This window comes from Malurus melanocephalus, unplaced genomic scaffold (assembly GCF_030028575.1).
Source record: "Malurus melanocephalus ecotype Western Australia unplaced genomic scaffold, MMel_1.1 scaffold_21, whole genome shotgun sequence".
Lineage (NCBI taxonomy): Eukaryota > Metazoa > Chordata > Aves > Passeriformes > Maluridae > Malurus > Malurus melanocephalus.
In genome coordinates this window covers 3323577-3346523 of record NW_026623253.1, presented here as the reverse complement: position 1 = coordinate 3346523, position 22947 = coordinate 3323577, and the positions used below count along the sequence as shown (strand labels likewise).

The 22947-nt window shown below is 42.3% G+C and overlaps 1 protein-coding gene across 1 annotated transcript; it reads right to left on the bottom strand.

Annotated features, from left to right (window-relative positions):
- Window positions 1-142: 142 nt before the first annotated feature.
- MPZL1 (myelin protein zero like 1) lies at window positions 143-21065 on the bottom strand. Its single transcript, XM_057389971.1, is given in 7 exon segments — window positions 143-4276; window positions 9617-9722; window positions 12971-13103; window positions 17370-17583; window positions 20743-20955; window positions 20957-21005; window positions 21007-21065. Coding segments are annotated over 7 exon segments (861 nt in total). The 5' UTR covers window positions 21051-21065; the 3' UTR covers window positions 143-4174.
- Window positions 21066-22947: the final 1882 nt, after the last annotated feature.

The following is a 22947-nucleotide window of genomic DNA, read 5'->3' as shown; positions in this document are numbered from 1 at the left end:
TCTTTTGACTTCAGCACAAATATGTTGCTTAATAGTTACATTGCTCACTTTTCCATAACAAAAAAAAAAAAAAAAAAAAAAAAAAAAAAAAAAAGGGAAAAAAGGAAATATAAAAAAAAAAAAATTAACAAAAAAAANAAAAAAGGAAATATAAAAAAAATAAAATTAACAAAAAAAATCAACATCCTTGGCACTGGAGAGGGACTCAGACAGATTTCTGCCATTCCTGGGGGAAGACTTCTTTTTCTTTCTAAAACRATGTTCAGCGATTTTTAAAAACACTTCCAAGTTCATTCTGCCTTCATAAAGARGACCCAAGCAGCATTGCAAGAACATCCTCGGTCTAGGCAACATGAACATAACTGTAGCTGGACAGAAACCATGCAAGGAGATGTTTCCTTAAATCAATTAACATCAGCCAGATCAGTGTGTCTCCTAAAGTTAGCACCAGATCAGTCCTAAAGTTAGCACCAGATTCGTGTGCTTCCTAAAGTTAGCACCACATCAGAATTGTGCTCAGGTTCTCCAGTACATTCCAGCAGGAAAAGATGCAAACATTAGTAGCAGACTTCAGAGGCAAGGCCAGCCCCATCTTCTCATARCAGCAAGTTTCTGATTGCCACAATCATCCAATTCTCCCTCTTGCTCAAAAGTATCAGGAGAGAAAGATGGTGATGTGCAGGGATGAACACAGGCAGATCAAAATCAAGTTTTTCCATCAACCACATCCAAAGCATTAGTGTTTTATTAAGTGTAAAATAAATATTGGGAACTAACAGCCTGATAGGTAAGGGAAGCAGCAGCAGCAGGATTCCTCCTGATCTTAATAATAACATATGCTGGATTTAAAGGGACCCATCAGGATCATCAAGTCCAACTCCTGGCTCTAGGCAGGACACCCCAAGAATCACACCATGTGCCTGAGAGCATTGTCCAAACACTTCTTGAACTCTCTGGGTCAGCTGTGACCACTGCCCTGGGGACCCTGTTCCAGTGCTCAGCCACCCTCTGGGTGAAAAACATTTTCCTGATATCCAACCTAAACCTCCCCTGACTCAAGCTTCGTGTCATTCCCTCAGATCCTGGGCACCAGAGTGAGGAGATTGGTACCTGCCCCTCTGCTTCCCCTCCTGAGGACATTGAAGACCTCAATCTCCTCTTCCCCAGGCTGAGCAGACCAAGTGACCTCAGCCATCTGTCACAAGGCTTCCCCTCCTATCCCTCCACGTGGCCTCCTTTGAACACTCTTCATTCTTGTGGTGCCAGAACTGTCCCCAGGACAGGAGGTGAGGCTGCCCCAGCCCAGATCAGAGTGGGACAATCCCCTCCCTTGCCTGGCTGGCCATGCTGTCCCTGATGTCCCCAGGACAGGGATGTCCCTCCTGGCTGCCAGGGCACTGCTGACTCCTGTTCAACCGGCCATGGACCAGGACCCCCAGGTCCCCTTCCACAGCTTCTGCTCTCCAGCCTCTCCTTCCCCAGGCTGTGCACACATCCAGGGTCACCCTGTGCCAGGTGCAGAATCCAGCACTTGAGAAGATCCAACAGAATCACAGAATCACAGACTGATTTGGGTTGGAAGGGACCTTGAAGATCACACAGTTCCAACCCCTCTGCCATGGGCAGGGACACTTCCACTAGACCAGGTTGCTCAGAGCCCCATCCAGCCTGACCCTGAACACTTCCAGGACACATTTCCTGTGGCTGCCCACTTCAGGGGCAGCCACAACTTCTCTGGGCAACCTGTGCCAGCAGCTCATCATCTTCTGAGTAAAGAATTTCCTGGCTACAGTCACCAATATGAGCACTGCAGCAACCAACATAGTGGATTTTATCAACAGATAGAAGCTTGAGTTGACAAACTACCCCTGTGTGTGTCTGGGGTGAGTAGGTCCCACTCCATCAGCTTCCAGCACCAGGTACAAGCACCATAGCCCTTCATATGGAGTCTTGTTAAAATCCCTGTTTAATCCATGAATTAGAAGAAGATGTTTAAAGGTCTTCTGTGAAGAAGAAATTTGYCCATTTTTCATCTTACATGCATTATTGCCAATAATAAAATGCCAAAATATTTACAGAGCTGCAATGGTTAGTGAGCCATAGCTCAGTGTCTCAGTTCTCCACGAGACTTGGCAAATACCTGAAAAGTGATGCCTTTAAAATTTTCTTTAAAATTGAAACATATCCTTTTTTTTTATATATCAGCCAAGTCTTGGAAGAAGAATTACACAAATTCRGATATTGCAGGATTAGCAGCTGATATATGGCAGAATAAATTAATCCATGGTTTCCTTCTGAGCCTCAGTTTTTAAGAAGCTGGTTCTAGCTTTGATAAGAATGTTGTAAAATCTACCCAGTGCACGTATACAAAAATAAAGCTGTTGAATTCTAAAAAAGGCAGGTGTTATTATGAAAGCAATGATGCCTGATCCTGATGAAAGAATATAGTGTTGGCATACTTAACTTTGTCAGAAAAAAAAACCCCACTGTGCACAAAATAGTTATTAAAATTGCACTGTCATAATTAAAGGATTATTTAATGTGGTTCTGAAAGGGTCTGCCATTGCCCTGTAACTATTTTTCATGTGCTTGATGGTACAGTGGACTGTAGGCTTGAGTTTTTTTGGAACAGGTTGCCTAGAGATGCTGTAGAGCTCCCACCTGAGGAGATGCTCAAAGCTGGGCACAGTGCTGGGCAGCCTGYTCTGGCTGACTCTGCTTGAGGAAGACTGGATAATCTCCAGAAGTCCCTTCTAACCTCAACCATTCTGTGAGTGATTCTGTGAAACAGACTGAACTAGGAAATGGRTAAGAGTTAAAGTAAAAAGGTTACGACAGACCAAACTGAAAATYATTTGCTGCCAAAAACCTCAAAACKAAAACCAATACATTAGGACATACAAAACAGAAATCCTTCTTCTATATGCTACTCTGAGAAGATCTCTGCTGGAAGGCCACTTCTAGTTTTGAGCACCTGATTTCAGGATACAGTGGGTCAACAAAAGAAATCCTCATCAGCAGAGATCCTTAACAATCTAGGAGTAGTTTAACCTAGAAACAAGAAGCTGGGAAATTGTATTCAAGCAGTAGACTTGCAGAGATGAAGGAAATKAGCTGCCCATCCATATCTTCTGTGCAAATATAGGTTACACAAAAAAAACACACATCAGAAAAACCAAGAGTCCTAGATTTCCTCCAGAAGTCATTCRGACTCCACTACAGGCTTTCAAGAACAAATAAAGCACCTCCAAGGAGGTGACAGTGGTGTAATGGAGCCATGGGAGAGAGGTATGGGGGTACTACAGCTTCCAGATCCCTTGGCGCCCTTAACRCTTACATGAAATGACAGAGCTTTGAGGAAGAAACATTTCAATGAAAGGTTCAACAGAGTCTGAGGTACCACCTACATCTATGCCTTTAACTGACTATCTCCTTCGTTTTCACAGGTAAATTACCATTTCACAAAATTCATTAGATCAACACTATCCCTGCACTTTAAAGGACTAAGCTTGAATAGCTGGGCTCATCGAGAAGTAAACAGTTCTGTGACCCACATTAAACAGGTCAGGTAGGCCTAGAGATTTCCTTCACTCACACTGCTAAGACACACATTTCTGATAGCTAAGAGTMATAATTTGGCTTACAAGACCAAGTGAGAGGGTCTAGTTTACRTGAGAAGGCAGTCTGCACTGAGAATCTGACCAAGGAAAGATAAATACCCTGTATACATAAAGAATTCTGAATATAAAGAAGATGTCTTCTTTATAGTCACCTCAACAAAAGAAATTAGGCCCTATAAGCAAAGAAAAAAGAATCTCCAGGTCAATTTAGAATCTTCAGGCATCTTCCAGTTTCTCCATTAATAATCAAGATAAAAATATTTTAAAATTGTGATGCGAGTTTTCACTTTCTCTCTCGTCACACAAGATACAAAAAAAAAAGAATATTGGCAATTTATAAGCAAATTCTTACCGCATTTGAACATGCAACATTGGTCTCACTTCTGTACGATTAAATAGACTATTTACACACAATACATATATATCTCTCCCTCTGTATGCACATGCATTGGTCCTAGCCTAGGCATCAAAGGCCACATGTGAGTTCTCTGGGTCAAATCTTGCTCAAGCAATTCCAGTCTGAATGTTTGTTGTCCTTTGGATAGCTGAGGATCTCAGTTCTTCCGAATGTCGGCGTAGACCACAGACTCTGACTTGTTGATCTTGTCGCTGTGCTGTCCCCCGGAGTGATCTAACTGCGCGTAAATGACTGGGCCCTGGGGACACAACGGAGAGGCACAATCAGGCTTTTTCAGAACACAYCACACTGCCCCTCACTCCTGCGAGGGCTGCAGCAAGATGAAAGCTAAGGCAAGACCACAGAGCATTGATGACTGCGAACGTCACTTGGAAGCAGGTGGAATGAACCCTCAAGCTGCACATGAGCTCTAGTCTGCCACCTTTCTCCTCTCAGGAGCATGCCAAACAGCAACCTTGCCTCCTTCCAAGGCTGCTTTCATCCCACAGAAAGCAAAACCTGGGATCCCTTGCTCTTAAAAGCAGCAATTCTTATGTGCTGTGGAGCAAAGACACTGGCTTATTCAGATGCATGCCAGATTTAATAATGTTCAAGAGGAAGTGTACTAGACGTTTACCAGTCAACAGCAGAGCGTGCTTCCCCTAACTGCTGCTCAGGTCCTGGAAATCCCAGCATGGCTGTACCAATMAGGGAGAGGATAAACCAGCAGCCACCCTGGGACTCAAGCCCAAGTAAATGATGGAGCCAAGATTCACAGAGCAGTGTGCCAGAAAGTCCTAAAATGGTGCAGCAATACCAGATTCTTACCTGATTTCTGAGCCAGCCCAGGCAGCAGCAGCTCACAGACACCTTGGGCAGGCACAGCCACACATCTTYGTGACATTTGCTGGGGTGCAGGGGAGGACATTACAGCCCTGTCTCGTAGCTGAGAGTGAAAACAAACTGGCACCTCCCTAAAACACCACATCCTTCAAAACACAGCCCACAGGAAACCCAACTGCAGCTCCTGAAGACAGGCTGAGGACAGGACCGGAGCCTCCACAGAGCAGGGGTCCAGCAAGACAGGTGAGACCTCGATGCCAAGAGACCTGCAGCTCCCACACTGAAACCGCAAAGTGAGACAAGCAGAGGGCACATAAATGCCACCACCTACCAGGTGACCTCAGCAGAGTGACCACACACCCCATGCAGGAGGGAAAGGGACAGTACTATCTGGGGATGGGGSGAGGGGGGAATTACAAAGAGAGAGCTTTTAGTTTGGTTGTGGCTTTTTCAGCACTTTTWCTTCAAAACATTTCATCCATTTAACCATTCTGGTTCTCCTTATATCCCAGGAAAAAGTAGCTTTCATTGGCATTTCTACACCCTTCTTGCCAATACTTTTGTAATCCTGACAAATTAGAAAACATTTTTATGGACCCAACAAAGAAATCTTTCCATCTGTCTTCCAAATTACAAGCCAGAGATGAGAAGAGACCTTCTGTACAGAAAATTAAGCCCTTGAAGRACCATAGGTACCTTCCTGCATGACTGTTTCCCACACAGCATAGTAGCAAAGCACACACCTGATAAACACCTTGTTCTTTTTCAGAAGTAATTTAAATCCGCACTTTCTTCCTTCTGGGTAAAGTATTTCCAAAGTAATAAAGAGCAGAGGAAGAAGATGGACTGAAAGGTGAAAACTTGCAAATATAAACAACAAACTGAGAAAATGGGGAAAAAAAGGACACTGATGTCCTATAAAACTCTGGATTTCAAATCTCATTACAAACACTTTTTTTTTAGTTCTCTGCTATTTGCTTTCACATTGTTCTGATCTCCAACATTGTATTGAGATTACTAATTCCAATCAGAGCAGAGTATCTATAGAAACTTCCAAGGCCAAGTAACCCTCAATTTTAATTCAAAGCATTTTTGGAAGTCTTATCTGTCTGAGACGGGAGGTCAAGGGTATGCTAAACTCAGTTTGAGAGCACTACCAGTTTAAAAAAAAAAGAAAAAAAAAATACAGCCAATAAATCTAACTGCATAAAGTACTCACTATGACATTCCAAATTTTGTTCAAGTAATTCTGATGGGTCAATTTTCTACCACAGGTGTTCACTCAGTATCAGTTCCGATGAGTCTAGGTTTATGCTAGTTTAAATATAGTTATTCTGCTGCAAACAGCATGTTAGTGATGTGGAGAGATTGCCTAATCAGCTGATCCAAACCAAGTTATCATTGTCTCAATGTGTTCACTGTCAGTCACCTAAAAAAAGTGGTAGATCCCTAACACAGAGGAAAGGAGGAACCAAGGATTTATTACAGTGCACATCTATTCCATTTGCTGCCAATTGATTCTCTAGCTGACTATAAGCATTGCTTGGGCCATTTTAAAAAATAGTCTAAATAATTCAGAACTTTCATCTGATCCCTAGTAAATTCATCCTGACTCTTCAGAATCAAAAAACAGACAAGCACTAATATATAAAACCAGCATTTCCCAAAGCCTTGCAATTTTTCCATTCAGAACTGAAGCAGAAAGAATAGCAGATGTACCTGCWAAGGGTTTGTCAGCAGAGCCATGAATTGCAAGTTACAGCAAAGAAAAAGGAATTACAAAACCAGACCTTCATGGCCCAACAGGAGTCTGAAGAATTTTCAAATTTTTTAGATTCTGATCAATGTTGCAACTACCATGGATTCTAGCTCCAGGAAAATTATCTGAAATTTAAATCAAGATTCCTGGCATCATGAACTGCTCCTTCTCAGGGTCCTGGGATCCAAACAAGGACATCCATGTGGGAAATCCATGTAGTTCTTGCCTTCACTGGAAAGAATTTCTTACCCACGCCAGTAACAGTCCTGACAGAAGAGCAGTCACTAAGGAATGATGGCACGGACAACAACCACCAGAGACAAATCTGACAGGACAGCACATACCTGAGAAGGAGGGCACAGTGAAAACAAGTGGAGCAGATTCAGGCAGCCAAAAATGCACACATTCAGATAGGCAAATTCCAGAAAGCAAGGGCCACACCTGAGAAACTTGGACCCAAAACACCAAGGAAGTGCAGACTCAGCACTTTCAGTTCAGATGTGATGCAGACAAATACTCCATCACTGATTCTTGAACTGATACATAAATTTAAAAAATGAATAAAATTCATTTAATTAATTTAAATGCCACTCTTTAAGAGTGAACACCTCTGTTTTTAATTTGCAGAGGCAGGAGTTTTGTTTGTATTCACAGTTCTTTTCCACCAGTGACGCACAAAGCATTCACTCACTTCCTACACATCTGAACCTTGTAAAAAGCTACAAGGAAGACCACAGGCCTCTGCTGTTTGACTAAAGCACTGAGAGTGGGGACCACTGATCTGAATCTGCCAGGCATTCCAAGAGAAAGGAGTGTGCCTGAATGAGCAAGCAGCCTGAAACAGCTTTGGGAAYTGCTAGGAATGAGTATCTGCCTTTCACCTACACAACATCTCAAAAGCTTGAATACTACAACTCATTTCCTGATTATCAAGAAACACCAAGTTTTATCTATGATGCTAGATTTCAAATATGTTGATTTGCATGCTGATATGAGCCTTAGGAAAACAACCAAACAATTGTTAGAAATTAAAAATATAAGCATAATCAAATTAAATTTTATTTTCTCATGGATCCAAATAGCCTGTTCAAAATCTGATCAACCCTGATTTCACTCTGCATCCTTTTAAAGAAAAGTARATATGTTTACTTGTTCAGTAAAGATAGGGCAAATGTTTAACAGGAGGCAGAGGAACCATTTGCTGCTACAAATGTCTGCCAAGAAAAGAAATTCTCTTTGCCTGACAAAAGAGATTAAAAAATAAAAAAAAAACTAAACAAAACTAAACAAAACAAAAGCCATTTTCAGTATTTTTCTGTTGGAGACAGCAGTAGTCACACTTTGTGTTTAACCTTTAGGAACTCACCTGCAGGGAGAACTCTGTCAATGAACAAACAGGCCAGTGTGACTACAGAAAGGCAAAAGTACACTGATTCTGAGTTAACATTAACGTTACAAAGTTAAGATTTATTCTGCTGCTCTTTCCAGCAGACTGAGACACAGAGCACTGGGGGCATGGAAGGGGGRGGAGACTGCAAGTTTTCACACCAAAACATTGGAGTATTTTTGCCTTCAATATGCAAGCACAGAACAACATCTGTGTGTAGCTCTCAGACCACTTGCATGTACTCCTTCACACCATGACAGTAATTAGATAAAACATCTATGGATGTTGACTCCAAGAGTTCAAGAGCTACTGCATCATAAATCCCACAATTTTTTACTTGTTTTTTAAAGGGGGGATGATGAGAATCACCTATCTCATTCATCCCTTCCAGAAGCACCTCCCATGRTCTAGAAAAGTCAAGCTTTATCTAGGCCTTATAGGCAGCCTGCTGCTACTAGACCCGTTCCAGTCAAAATCTGAACTATTTTAAAATCCTGAATATATGGCCTCTGTGCTCAGAGAATAACTAATATGTGAAGTCAGAAGCCAGCTTTGTGGACCTCTGTGCTAAACCTCTGGAAATAYTGCATGGGCCAGAGCAAAAGGCATTTCAGCACCCAGCTGGAAGCCCAGCAGAGTAGGAGCTTTGACTTCATTGTGAGCACATTTGGTTTTTTCCTGTAGTGTTAATACATTAACAGATATCTCCATTATTTTGTCAGGAGAAATTAAGAATCTGGGTATTCGCTTGCACATACTACACTGCAGCCAGTTGCTAAAAGGTGTTCAATTAAGAAGTCCACTTTGAACTTAAACTCTCACAGGACCTGTAATCTCCATAGGAAGATTGCTGGGGAATACACAAATCAAGAAGTGAGAAACAGCTTTCAAATAAGGAAATCCCATACACTGTTAACAGGTATTGAGTAGAATCCCTGTCTGACTCATTCTCTCTCCCTTTCCATGGGACGCTAAATCTGGAAAAGAGACACTTTTCCCCTTCAAAGTCAGTAGAAATCCGCCAACTGCAGCAAGAACAAAGAGTGGCAGTTTCAAACCCACAGAAGTTGGGAGACTCAGCAGAAGAGAGCTCTCAGCAGCACGAGTCATCTGCAGGCTGCCCWGCCAGCGTCTAGCTCCTCTCCTTGTGAAGGAAGGACATGCCATGGAGCATGAGAGAGTGACACAAATTCCCCCCCATTACCATCCCAGAAGAGATGAAGTAGCTTTATGGGGTGATTACATTGCCTTGTGTCTGTGTTAAACAGACTGTCCACGCCTCATTCTTTCCAGGCTCTCAACCTCACATTTCACTGCCTCCTCTGTATGTTAATGCACAAGACCATAACCATGTTTTTTTTTATCATTTAGTATGAAAACGGCATAAAACTCCATCTCAGCCAGTACAAAGATGCTGCTCTTTCAAGTGCATTAAGCCTTCTTCAGCAGAGYTCAGCTTCACCAGCCCTGGCTTGCTGTGCACCCCTTGTCCAAAGCACGCACTTTTACCATCCCTAATGGATGTATCCCACCCTGCCTTGATGTTTTCCATAGCAGCTGCCCCAGGCTGGGGGGAATCCTGCCTCGGGGAGCAGCAGGAAGCAGTTTACCTGGTGTGATCTGGCGGGCACGCTGTTTACCAGGCCCTCTGTGTCGGAGGGCGCCTTCTGCGGAGCCTGCTTAACCGGAGACATCAAGCTCTCAGAGGTACTGCAGCTGACGAGGTGGCAGAGCAGAGTTTGCACGACAATGTTCAAGAGGCACACCAAAAAAAACCAAACAAAACAAAACAAACAGGAAAAAAAAAGAAAAAGAAACAAAAATAAAAGACGAATGATGGCAAGATGAAATGTGGCAGATTATGCCAAAGTAAAAAAATGAACATAATGGATTCTAAAATAGACACACACAATTCTCCATCTCTCCCGAGACATTTCTCTGTCCTTCCTTTGAGTTTCATTGGTAAGCAACAGGAAGGAGCAACTATGAACATAGGACAGCAGCTCCTCTAAAACCCCTGTTCCTTAGATAATCTCATTCAACTCAACCTCTCTAAAATCATGTGTTTTCTTCTCATTTAACAGTGGTAAATAGCAATTAACTTCKAACTAGAAGATAAAGTCCCAGTCACTGAGGCAAGTGTTGTGCCAGTGCTACAGTTAGAGCCAACACTTGCAAGAGCCACCAGCTCTCTCCATACAGCAAGGTACTTCCTACCCAACTCTGCATTAGTTCCCTTGTTTTTAGCTAGGCTGTGAGCCCAAAATATTTCTCACAGCAGACACCAGTATCTGGAGAAGTTACCCCAAGAGTCACATAGAGCATTTAAGCTATGTGCCCTCATATAGCTACTTGAATATCTAATCAGGCAAATTTTGTTTTTCAAACAAAAAAACTGTCTTGTGCTGAAGACCAACACCCCTAAAAGAAGGCTGCTGGTTTTCATCCCCTGCTTGCTTCTTTCTATCTGCTAAAATAGGACCAAAAAGAAAATTGAAATTAATATCATAAAGCTAACTACAGGAGCAAATGCCCTTGAGGTTGGTGGCTTCTGGGCAATGCAGTAAAGGGTCTCTCGGGGCTAGGTCTACCTCCTTGTACCAAAGTACCCAGGGACGTAGAGCCACCTCCTTGGCAGCAGCCACAGGAGCGCCCTCTGCTACCACAACCATCTGACCACTGGTCATGGTTTCCCTCAGTCTTTGTAGACAGTCAGTGAGTACAGAAACAAATGAGGACAGTGACATTAAGCAGACCACCTCCTCAGAGGGCAAGCATTTTTTATTCTTTGATAGGTCTTACCATAGCAGACTTAGTGCCTCATACATACAGCACTAAGAATTACAAAAAAATGCTGCCCTTGCCATCATGGCAAGGGGTCTGTACTGTCTCAGAGACAATGCACCCCTTCCATTATCAAAATTATGTAATCATTGTTTTATTCACAAACTCCTCACAGCTACACTATCTGAACATTATTATTCAGGTTTAATAAGTACAATAATCTAAGTACAATAGYTGTACTTAGATCACCGGAATTTTTCAAACACCCAAGCTGTCTGAGCAAGAGCTCTCAATTTCCTGTGCTTTAGTCAATGCACTGGCAAGTTCACTGTTGGAAGAGATGGAGGGACACCATCTGGGATCAACAACAACTCCACCCCAGTCAGACACGAGACAATGAAACCCAAGCACCCAGTGAAATGCATCGTCCCTTTGCCAACAGATTCCAGCACAAATTACAGTGATATTAGTAGAGAGCTAGCTGGTTAGTCAGCAAAGGAAGAGGAAATGTGTACACRCACACAGGTATTAACAGCAACCACCAACTTGATTAGTTACCATGGTGTCTAGTGGGACTGGAAGAGAAGACCCAGCCCTGTTACATTCCCAATCTGGCGTCTATATCAGGATCTCTGTAAGGAGAGGAAGGTAAGCAGGATCCGATCCCAGCACACCAAGGCAGAAAGAAAAAACAAAACAAAACAAAAAAACACCGAAGTCAGAGCATGAATGGAGACCGTGGCCATGCAGGGGTTCCAGATGCCACGCAGGGCCCCAGCCYACCTCAGTTCAAGGCAGAATGGTTATCTAAGAGTAAGTGCTTCTCTCYACCACCACCACCACACACCGGGTTAGCATCATGTAGAAGACAGTCCATAAGTTTGGAGGGGGTCACAGCACACTTGGTTTCTTTCTACACATCATGCAGAGCTGGCATGGTCAGTGAAAGCAGGATTTAAACCTCAGAGATTACTTTCCCAAGAGAGTAGTTAAATCTGCTATAAGAAATCACAGTGCATGAACTACTGCTCCAGGCTCAGCACCAACATGTGTCCTTCAGCAGGAAGACACTGGAGAGCAGCTCAGTGGGAAGCAGGGCAAGCAGGCCACCTCAGGCACACTGCTGGTGCATAACACTGCAGGGTTCTTTTCAATTCTTAGGGGAAGGACACATGCAGAAAGGGAAAACCAGGCTTTCCATACAATTTTGAGCACACGCAGCCACCCTTGCTGTATTTAGCCTTACCATTGGGCAATAGCCAACTCACTTTTTCTAAGCTCTCCAACTGGGAAAAGGACAAAGTTTAATTTGGAAATCCCCACAAGCTTATTTTTGGAGTTATTTTCTCTTATCCCACAGGCAAGCCAAAGAACCTGCAATAAGCAGGAATATTTTTTGGGCAAAGAACAGAAGAAACTTAAATTGGGGTTGTTTCTAAGACTACATACATAATTTTCATTCTTTCTTAGAGAAGCAAATTACTGACTGATTAGAGGGGAGAAAAAAGGAAGCACCTCCTCCACCAGCAGCAAGCTTCATCACCACAGGACTCTAGTCTGTCTTTGTCAGTTCTTGTTACGTTTTCATATGCCACTCAAAGAATTGTGCTTCACTTTGGAGTTACTTTCCTAACACGAAAAACTCCACAGGGATGGTAACAATTAACAAAAACCAGACAGTGAATGAGAATGGATGCAGAGTGGCTACTCCTTCTTTTTTTTCCAGAGTGGTGATGAAGRGGGTTTTGGAAAGTATATTCCAGGTTTAGGAGCCAGACACCGGCAACAGAAAGATCCAGTCCTAATCTCAACACACAGCATTCCTTAAAAAAACATGTGTGGTGCTTTTCCTTCGGAGGTGGTAAGGAAAGTAGAGCTGGAGGGCAGGGGAGCAGACCAGAGCTAGGGAATCTTGGATTAAATGCTCTAAGGGCATATATGCTTGTGGCTAGGAATAAACTTCCAACACTTAGGGTGCAACTCATGGTCAGTAGGTTTTTTCAAGCACAGTACAGAGGTAATCACTAAAGGCAGATGGCCAGTGTCCCATATGACCATACCTATCTCCAGCCATGGTTGCCAAGGCTTGGCTRAAACAACTCCTACCCCCCTTTAAGCCCTCCCTCTGCTCCTGCTGCTGCTCCTCACATCAGCCACAGGTGAGGAGGGAGATCTCTTACCCAGAGTATCGTTTTTTAGAGTTGTTCTTTCTGATGACAAGACACACGACAATAGAGATGAGCGATGAGAGACCTGTAACCGTACCGATGGCTATCCCTGCCACGGTGGCAATGGGGAACGCAGGCAGGCTGTCTGCGGAGAGAAGGGAGAAAACATTCAACTCTTCTGCATTCCCTGCTCAACACAAATGCAGACCACAAATGCCCTTGAGCCTGGATTCGTTTAGAGCAGAAGGCACTAATGTAATCCCCAGAAATTAGAGCATGCAGCCTAAGTGGCAGTAGGCAGCCAGCAGAGGAAGAATGTAGGAACTGAGCACACACCAGGAGTGTTCTTAATGTCACCGTCCTGCAGGAGAGAGCTCCTGTTGAGCCAAACGTTTTTACATGTCAGGGAACACAAGTGACAATGAGGACAACCCTGTCTCATTACGTATCTGAAGGGGAGGAAAAAACAGGTTACAGCCATCTGGCAATTCCCAGCGAGGTCAACAGGAAAAGGCAGGCATGCTTGAAAGCAGATTTGAACACAGCACATGGCTAACCCACTAGAAGTGCTGAAGGCTGGGTGTTCTCCAGGGAGAATGCAGCACACAGCAGAGCTCCTACCCAGGATCACTCTTAGCAGTGTTTATATATGACTCCAGCATCTCAAAATACAGCCCTGTACATTTTTCTAAACTCTTTTTTTTTTCTCCCTTCTTAAAGGATCAGGATCATTGTAAAATACCAGAAACACTAGAGGAACACAGTATTGCTTTACTCACGTTTTCCCTAATATTATTTTGGGGGAGAGTAGGCCAAAAAAGAGCAGCCAGAAACAAAAGCCAATCAGAGAATGAGTACAAAATACTTACAAGTCAAAGAATACACATAATACCATTACAGTTTTCCCAGTAGGAAATAAAGTCCCTTCCTTCCCCCCATATCATGTTTAACACAAGGAGCATCTCAGGCCAGAGGTTTTTTTACAAGACTCTATGCTACACTAGCTACTTGCACCAAATACAAGTGAATTAGGAAAAGATCCAACAGGAAAAACCTACAAAGAAAAACCTATCTAGAAGAATCTGTCTCAGAGACTTGTATCTGATCATCACAGTATTGCTGAGGCTGAAGGGATGTTTTGAAATTGTCTAGTCCAAACCTCTGCTTAAGCAGGGCCAAGTAGCACAGYTTGCTCAATACTCTGTCCACTTTTGATTTGACTGTCTCCAAGGATGGGAGACTTTACAGGCAACSCAGTCCAGTGGTCAACCACCGTAAAAATGTGGGGGTTTAAGTTCAGACAGAATTTTCTATGTTTCAATTTAGGCAGATTATCTCTTGTTCTATCACTGACTGAGCCTGGCTCAGACTTCTTTAGGTGCTATCAGTGTACATAAACACCTGGTGAGAGGATTTCAAGCCTTTCTTTTTCTTCTCTTTTGCAGGCTAGATCACCCCATCTTTCCTGCAGGCTACACAATCCCAGCTGCCTCCATTTCTCTTCATATGAAAGGTGGTACAGTCCTTTAACCATCTCTGTCACCCTTGGCTGGACCCATTCCAGCAGGGACCACAGACCAGCAGCATCCTGAAGCAGGGGCATCATACTAAAYGAACAGGGCTTACATTTAGTCCTAYTCCTTTTAAATTCACTGACTTTCAGCAGAAGGGCTACCTGACCTCTGGCTGTTTCACTGATCRTAACATCATTCAGCCAAATATCACATCCACAGCTTTCCTGGCTCTCCAGTGTCAGATGCCGCTTCACAGGAATACGGGACTTCAGTCTTAGCAAGAAATAAAAAATGAAGATATGAATGCCATAACTTAGAGGAAGACATTCTTTTCAGAACCCTTTAGCAGTCCAGAGATCCATCTGCTATTAAGGAAGAAAGTCCTACAAATGGTCTTATTTTTCAGATACGTAAGATGTGGTTGTATTTGAGCYCCATGCAAAAAGGAAATAACTTATTTTGAGGCACATACAGAATTCCCTAGTTTCTGTGCTTTTTACCTTTCCAGAAGTGGAGGAATAACTATCTGCAAAAGCATCAAAACAGACAGCCAGACCAGCTGTTGCCTTGTACACCTTATCGGAGCAAGAAAGCAAGCTGACATTCCAAAACTATAGTGAAGAATATCTGCTGAAAGAATGATATTAGAACTCTGATAATTTTGTCGCTTCTTTGACTCATGTAGGATTTTTTGGTTACTTTGGTTACTGACGGACAGCAGTTACATTCTGTTAACAAAGGTTTTTGGGACTGCATAAAAAATACTAGTGTTTGCATGTGAAACTAAGAGTCTGGYTTTACTGCTTCTCAGAACATGGTGCCTATTTTTTTCCTGTATTTTCATTATTCCACAGTTAAACAAATTCCTCATAAGCACTTCCAGAGCAGCCAATGACTTAATTGTAAAAGACAGTCCCAGCTACATAACCAAACATCAGCTCTGAAAGCCAACATTTAACATTCAACACAAATCAAAAATCCAGCCATTCAGAGAACACTGTTCACTAATTATCACTGAAATTCAGAGCCATTTCCCTTTCACTAAAAGCTAGTTAGTATCAGTTTTATGAAAAAGGCAGGAAAGTGAAGTTTCCATTGCTCCTAAGTGTAAAGATTTTCATACCATGCTAATTTTTCTCTCCATGTGTGTTCAGATCAAAGATGGATCACCTCCACATAACACAAGCTCTCTTGAACAGTGTTAAGCAGCTTCTCATTACAAGTAGAGTCAGTCTAATGTAAGAACCTGGAATTCCCTACAAATTTCTGTTGTTTAGGCTTTGAATAGTAGTCCTTTCCTTATCTCGTCCCATGACCACTTCATTACATTTTTTTTCTCTCCTCTGCCCAGCTGTGGTAGGGGAGAGAGAAGGAATGGCTGTCGTGGGTGCCYGGCATTTGGCCAGTTTCAAACCATGACAATAGTAAAAAACAACATGCGCAAGAGTCATCACGTATTTATTCCAATTGAAAAAATTGCTCCAGCTCATTTCAGAATGAGCAACCTTTTACAAGAGTAGTATTTTCAGGCAAAGCTGAAATTCGAGACAGCACTACAGTTACAGCTTGTTTTCAGAGTCTTCCTAAGAATTTTTCCGATGGTAAGAAGCATTTCAAATACAGGGCTCCCGCCAGACCCGCTGAGATTCTCTTGCCCAGTTGATCCATCTATGGGGAAGCCAGCATGCAAGTCTGTTGAAAAATATCAGCTGAATTAGTCTACTGAAGTCAGTCTTCATTTGCTTAACCTGGGTTAAAATCTGAAGAGGCTTTGCCAAGACAGCCTGATTTTGCCAAACCAGCTGCTGCTTTACTGGTTCTTCACTGTCAATATATTGTAAGGAAATAAATGGACCCTATTTTATGTAGGCTTCAAATTTCCAAGAAACAGAAAATTCTAAGTGATGATTGGACCTCCAGAGGTCCCACCCAACCCAAGCTGTTCCATGAAGAGAAAAGTGAGATACAGACCTTGCCAACATAAGAACACGGAATAACCTCRTGAGCAGGGGTGCCCACCTGTACAGCAGCAGTATCATTTCAATTAGAACACATAGGCAGGTGTCTTCCCTAATATATTAAAATCTATGGACCACCTGCATCAGCACTTGTAGTTCATTCTTGTCCTTTCTAAATTATAAATTTGGAAATGCAATCACTGCAATCACAGTGAATCCTTTCATTACAGGAAACATCACATTTTGGATGACCCCCAGCTTAGGTAGAACAATCAAATGTTTTGGATGAYCATGGGAAATGAAGAGCCAAATTGACAAACAGAATCTAAATGCTCTTGAACTGTGACAGATGTTATCAAATGCTAACCGGAAGCCTCACATGACTGCAAGTAACCAACCCCTGAAGTTTGTAAGAGCCTCCATGGATAGGTTAGGAACATCTAAATAAGAGACTGAATGCACATCCAATACAAACACCTTTGCATGGGAGACAGTAGCATTTCACTTCCTGTCAGTATGCTTGGGCCAGATTTATAATTTTATATTCCATTATATATACCCGAAGGGTTCCAAAAAGAAGAGTCTGCTATTTTTTCTCCCTGCTCACTGGATTTCRTAAATCATTCTAACCCTTTATGAAGCATAGTACAGGAAATATATTCACAGGACTTCAAAATGAGGAGATGTGTTTTCATCAAGCCTTCCATCAGCTTTTGCTAGTAAGTGTTTAAACCACAGAAATTAGTAGGCATAGAGGAAAAGGGTATGACATACAGTTTTTAAACAGCTGACASATACTGGTTCCATTATTAGGACCTGGAAGAAGAGAATTTAAAAAACAGTTGTTCCCTCCAGGCTACTCCCCCACCCCCAATAAAAGTGATAAGGAAAGGGGGGTAAAAAAAAAAAGAAGGAAAAAAATTTATATTAGGTGAATACCTTTCTCCACAACTCTAACTCGGATTTCTCCTGGTTTGACAACAATGTCAGGTGGGTTCTTGACATCGCAAATGTACGTGCCGTTGTCCCGGAACTGCATGTTTGATATAGTGATAGAAGCATCTTTCTTGTTAAGATCTCCAGCCCAAGTGATCCTGTCTTTAAATGGTATGTCCTTTCCAGGGTATGACTTTCCATTAGAGTAATAGAAAAACTGCGGTGAAGGAAAAGAGGATATAAGAACAATCCAATTAGTGATTATGGAGCYACCGTGCTTCTCTCACTATTGCAGCATTCTCCCAGAATTTATTGTGCTATACACAGCCAATATTGGAGATTTTTCTCATCCTGCCTTACCACTTCAGTTTGCCTTGTTGCCTCTTGATCACATTACAAGCCATAGCATGGTTCCTCAACCATACCAGCACAAGAGACTGCAAGTTTTAGTTTTCTGTTGGTTTTGATTTGTTTTGTGGTTGGATTGGCCGTTTGGTTTTTTTTTTCAGTTTTGCAAGGAACAGAGTTTTGCAGATAAGGAGGTGGGATAAAGAGAAAAAACTTGATAACCTGGTATTAATTAAAGGATAGAACAGTTCTGGAACACAGCCATCTGTCTTGCAGGCACAGGAAGCTGCCTGCATCCTAGCAGAAAAAGGATACCAAGTTCCCTATCTTGTGTTTTGCTGTGTTTTACTTGCAACTAAAGCACAGCTTAATTAACATGCAATACTCTCCCTTCCTTTCCACCCCCTCAAGAAAATCCCATGACCAATTTAGAGTATATCTAGCTGTTTTCCAGAAACTTTCAGGTAACTAAATATAACTGTTTCCCAGTTTTAGGTGACTAAGCTGCACATTGGCTCTGCACTCCCTATACATGACCAAACCCTTTGAAGAATAAACAAGTTTAGTACAGACTAAGGTGCAACTGAGTATTTCCTAACTACACATGCCTAAAATTGGAATTTACAGTATTAGAAGTGCATAGACTTCTACAGGACACTTCTGCTTTCAAACACATTCCCTAAGAGAAGCATCAAGGCTGCAGGAGAATTRCAGGAGCACATTCTTTCTTAATTGGATATCCTGCAAGACAGCAAGACAAACTTAATCAAGAATCAACTTGAATTCCCTTCAGTTCAGTCTCCAGAGAATGATGAAAGAAATTTAAGACAATGTTCCAGCTTCCTCTTTCTACTGCCTTATTTACAAAGCAGTGTCTCTGCAACAGAACAGACTGCCTACAAGACAGTCATATTTCCATTCAAGTCATCTCCTATCCCTTTTCCTTTTCCTGCCCTTGATCTCAGGCTTGCTATTCCAACACCCTCTCTATCAGACCTGCACCCTGAGTATCAGGCCTGATCATTTGGTGGCACAAATCTTGTCCAGATCAGGTATGTGCACATCATGGCCATCTGTTGTGCTGCAGTCAATCTTATTTGTTGTCTGCAGATTAATAYAAATCCAACAAACTACTTCATGTACTAGAAAGTTGGCTAGCAAACAGTCAGCTGTCAGCATTTTGGAGGGACTCTGCATCRGTCTGCAGCTTTTCCAGCTGGATTGTAGCCTTTAACACAGAGGCACCGCATTACCACACCCCTGTGCACAGGGGAAGTCACCCCACTGGAAGTTTAGAAGTCCAGAGGCATATTCCTCAGGTCTCYAGATGTCCTCACCTGGGGGAGGACAAATCACAAAGTCAAATACATCTGAAACACAAGCTAAGTGATTAAAGCCATTCCTTGCCTATGGTGGAGTGATTTAATAGGAGACTTCCTTTGMAACCTGAATCTGATGGATTCAGACTGGTTTAAGTCAATTATGAAACTCTGCTGTGATCAGGTGTTTCATTCATGCAGAAGTGTCTGTCGCTGGACATGTGGCAAGGGGAGGGGACAAGCAGGGGAAGCTCTCAGTCAAGTCAGCCTCACCACATGGCCACAAGATGGGCAATGTGATTCTAAAGGGGCTCAGGACCATCCTTCTCAAGAGAAGCATGGGCTTAGCTCAGACGTAAGCTGATCATGAGACTGATCTTTCAAATTAACACCCACCAAGCTATGAAATGACATAACCTGGGCTCATAAATAAAATCCCCAGACCCTCAAAACAAACAGGGAATTAACATCAAATTGTGCTGGGTCACTTCTGCTCAAAGATTATTTGCTTTTCTCTTAGTTGTGCTGATAACTACATCGAGGTAGACCATCTGAACTGATTTCACTTAATAAAAATGTTATGTCCTGAAGCTGCATTCCTACAACCGGACAGTGATGCAGAAAGGGAATGGCAAAACAGGATATATGGGGAGAGGAAAACATACAAACAGATGGCTTCTCTTCACCCATCCTGTTCCACACTGGCAGGAAATATGCCCCATTTCCGTTAGCTTCTGCCCAGCTACTGCTTTGGATTCCCAATGGGAAGAGCTCCCTCTTCAAAACYAAATATTTATTTCACTGAGAAATGAGAAGCTTGTTCTTTAGAGCTCTATATATCAAGCAAGATGCTCACACACTGGTTTTGATCATCTCGGCTCTAAAAAGCTCCTGAAGTTTAAATGATCTCAAGTCTGAAGTAGAGGGGAGGAGACAAACACAAACAGGCTGAGCAACCCGCTGTCCCCACATCTTCAAAGATACCCCAGAGTTCCTTGTTCTGCTTCCTCTAAATCTCACTCAGGACAAGGAACAAGAAAAAAGCTGAAGTGTCTGAGGAAGGAGAGAGCTATCAACCTATCAAAGCCATTTCTTTGAAGGTTCACAWGCTAAGGATCTGAGCCCACTTGGGCCCAACAAACAGGAACTGAGCAATGTCAAATAGTTCCTTGCTAGTCTGTCYTTTTACTCGTCAAGTAACTATGAGGATGTAACTGCTTACTGACAATTCTGTTCTGAAATCAGGCAGACTGGTCTTACTTTAAATCCTTTCAAACAGAGGCCATACAATACACAAGCAAAATAAACAACATGCACAATACACAATGTAACACTGCAGTTACAGTGGTAATTCAAATTCTGTGACTGCTATATTCAGCCAAATGCAARAGGATAGAGGATTTAGAAGATTCCTAGATGCTCATCTACTTCATACATACAGCTTCCCTACCAACACCCTTCTCCTGAGACTAAGTAAGTAACTTGTCCACTTTGTGGTCACTGCACACTCCAGTCTTGGCAGAGATCTAGCAGCTGCAATATTTGTATACCACTCTAAAAACRCCCCCTAAAATCACAGTGATGGAGATAAGATACATGGAAGGAGGCTCCAATCCATATTTGCTTACTCCTTAGAACCAAGCAGAAGACCACTGGACACCTATTCCAACCTCCCCTCCCAGGTTTGTTCCACTCCAGCCATTCCTTACGGAGATACGAGTGGCTGCTCCCTCTGGYTGAAAGCTCCAGGAGACAGATGCTGCACTGCTGATCACTTCTACAGATGTGAATGTGCATGGGAGCTTTGCGTCCGTCCCGTTCTCCACAAACATCTCCTCCGGCGTGTTGACCTCTACTGCTGATACTTGGACTGCATAGGAAAGGTAAAAACAAGAAAGGAGGAGAACAAGAGACATCAGTGCTAGTTTTGAGAACCAGGAAGTTCACACCACACTGCCCAGAAGGSGAGAAGAGGCATCAGTAACTCCGACATCAAGTGTTTGAACAGCCATTGCATTATACCTGCAATCAAACAAGCACAGAGCAGGCCAAGTACATATTCACTTCTCCTTCCTTGTATTATCTGTGACAGGATGTTTTCTGCCCACAGATGTTTCCTCTATAACACTTTGTGGAAGTCAATTCCATGGTGCAAAGGATGAGTTTAAAACTCTTTCATACAGGCTGACATCAGGCATTGTAATAATTAAACGCCATCAGAGGAACTAACAACCTGGACCAACTATTACTCAGTTTCCTCTCTGGCCCACATCTTATTTCCTATCTCCAGTTTTTCCTACCTRTAGGTAAAACAAAAGCTCACCTCCAGAAAGCTGAGGAGCAAATTTCTCTCACTCCCAGCTATGGCTTTCTGGCATGGTCCAACATCTGTATGTGCAAGGCCTCATAAATAATCACTCAGTTATAGTTCAGAAGCATGAGAGTAGTTTAATGTTTTTCTACTTTATGCAGTCAAAACAGCAAGCAGACCACTACCATCTCCCAAATTTAAAGTAATCAATGTTGATATTATGCTGTACTGGTAGTTTTCCTACCAAGTAAGTGACAGTCATTGTGATTCGGAGAACCTGTTGAAGATATTTTTTATAGACACCTTCTAAACTGCCAACAGCCTATCCAGATTTAAGCAGATACATCTCTACATTCATTCAAGTTTATGTTAAAAAACTAAGCATGATCTTGTGACATCAMAAGAGAATGTCTGACARCRTTGATGTCATATCCACGAGAATGCAAAAATCTTGTAAAGTCAYTGTGGGTGGGTACACATGTGACACGTGTCCCTGGTACCTCAGATGTAAGTTTTGATTTTTATTAAACCTTGCTTTTCCGTATTGAGATGGTAATGGCAACCTACTTCTGTTTATATGATTCTATGTTTCTGGGCTCCAACATCTTAAACCCCCTTCTTAGAAGAGGAGAACAACCATTCCTGCTTCATCAGTATCTCAGCTGATTGTTTCTTAGCTTTGAATAAAGTAGCTCGAAGTGGGCAAACGAAACMGAATGCAACAGATGCAAGTAGAAGACTGTTCAATTAAAAAGAGAGAAAAGAAAACCCCACCTATATTAGTCCTTAMATCATGGAGTCTGTGCTTTTAGTTAGTGAGAGCAACCAGCTCAGCAGCCTTCAGAAGTTAGAGAGCAAATGTCTGATTGAATGAGTGTGCAAGCAGAGGTGGGAGAATTGAGCACATCACTTTAATTACAATAACCAAAACTAGAAGAAACAACCATTCATTATTTCTGCTGTTTAGAGCTCACACTATTCACTTCCAAAATTCACAAACTCCTCAGTCCCATCAAGTTCTCTCTAACCCCTTGGACACTCCTGTAATTACAGCTCTCATTYACAAGAGGAAAAGCACCCTAAGTGAGGTGGGGAGTAGGGGTGGTGAATTTTGCATCACAAGGTTCTTCTATCAGAGCTTCTTTTCTCTTCTACATACTCTGATTATGGGCCAAAAATATTCTTCAGTAAAACAACTACCAAATATTTATTTGGAACATACAAAGACTTCTAGCAATCAAATTAAATGAACTCAGAACTGCTGTGCTTTATGTATTTTTTCCAGCTAATGGTGTAGAAAAGAGAAATAAAATAAAATAAAATCCATTGTTTTGAGTCCAAACCACAGAACAAACCTTCCTTTCAAGCATAAAACAAGCAAGATGCCCTCAGTATTTGTGTAGGAAGAAAAGAGTCTGCACAGACATTGCCTGCTTGTACATGGTACAGAGAACTCCTTGCCACACACAGGCAGTGGGTAGTACAGATCTGCCTAATCTAAAGAAGTCACTGTTCTAACTCACTATAACTGTACTGCACAAAAAGAAAATAAAACCAGCAAAAAAAAAATACTTCTCCCTACTTCTTCCCTGGTCTGGGAAGA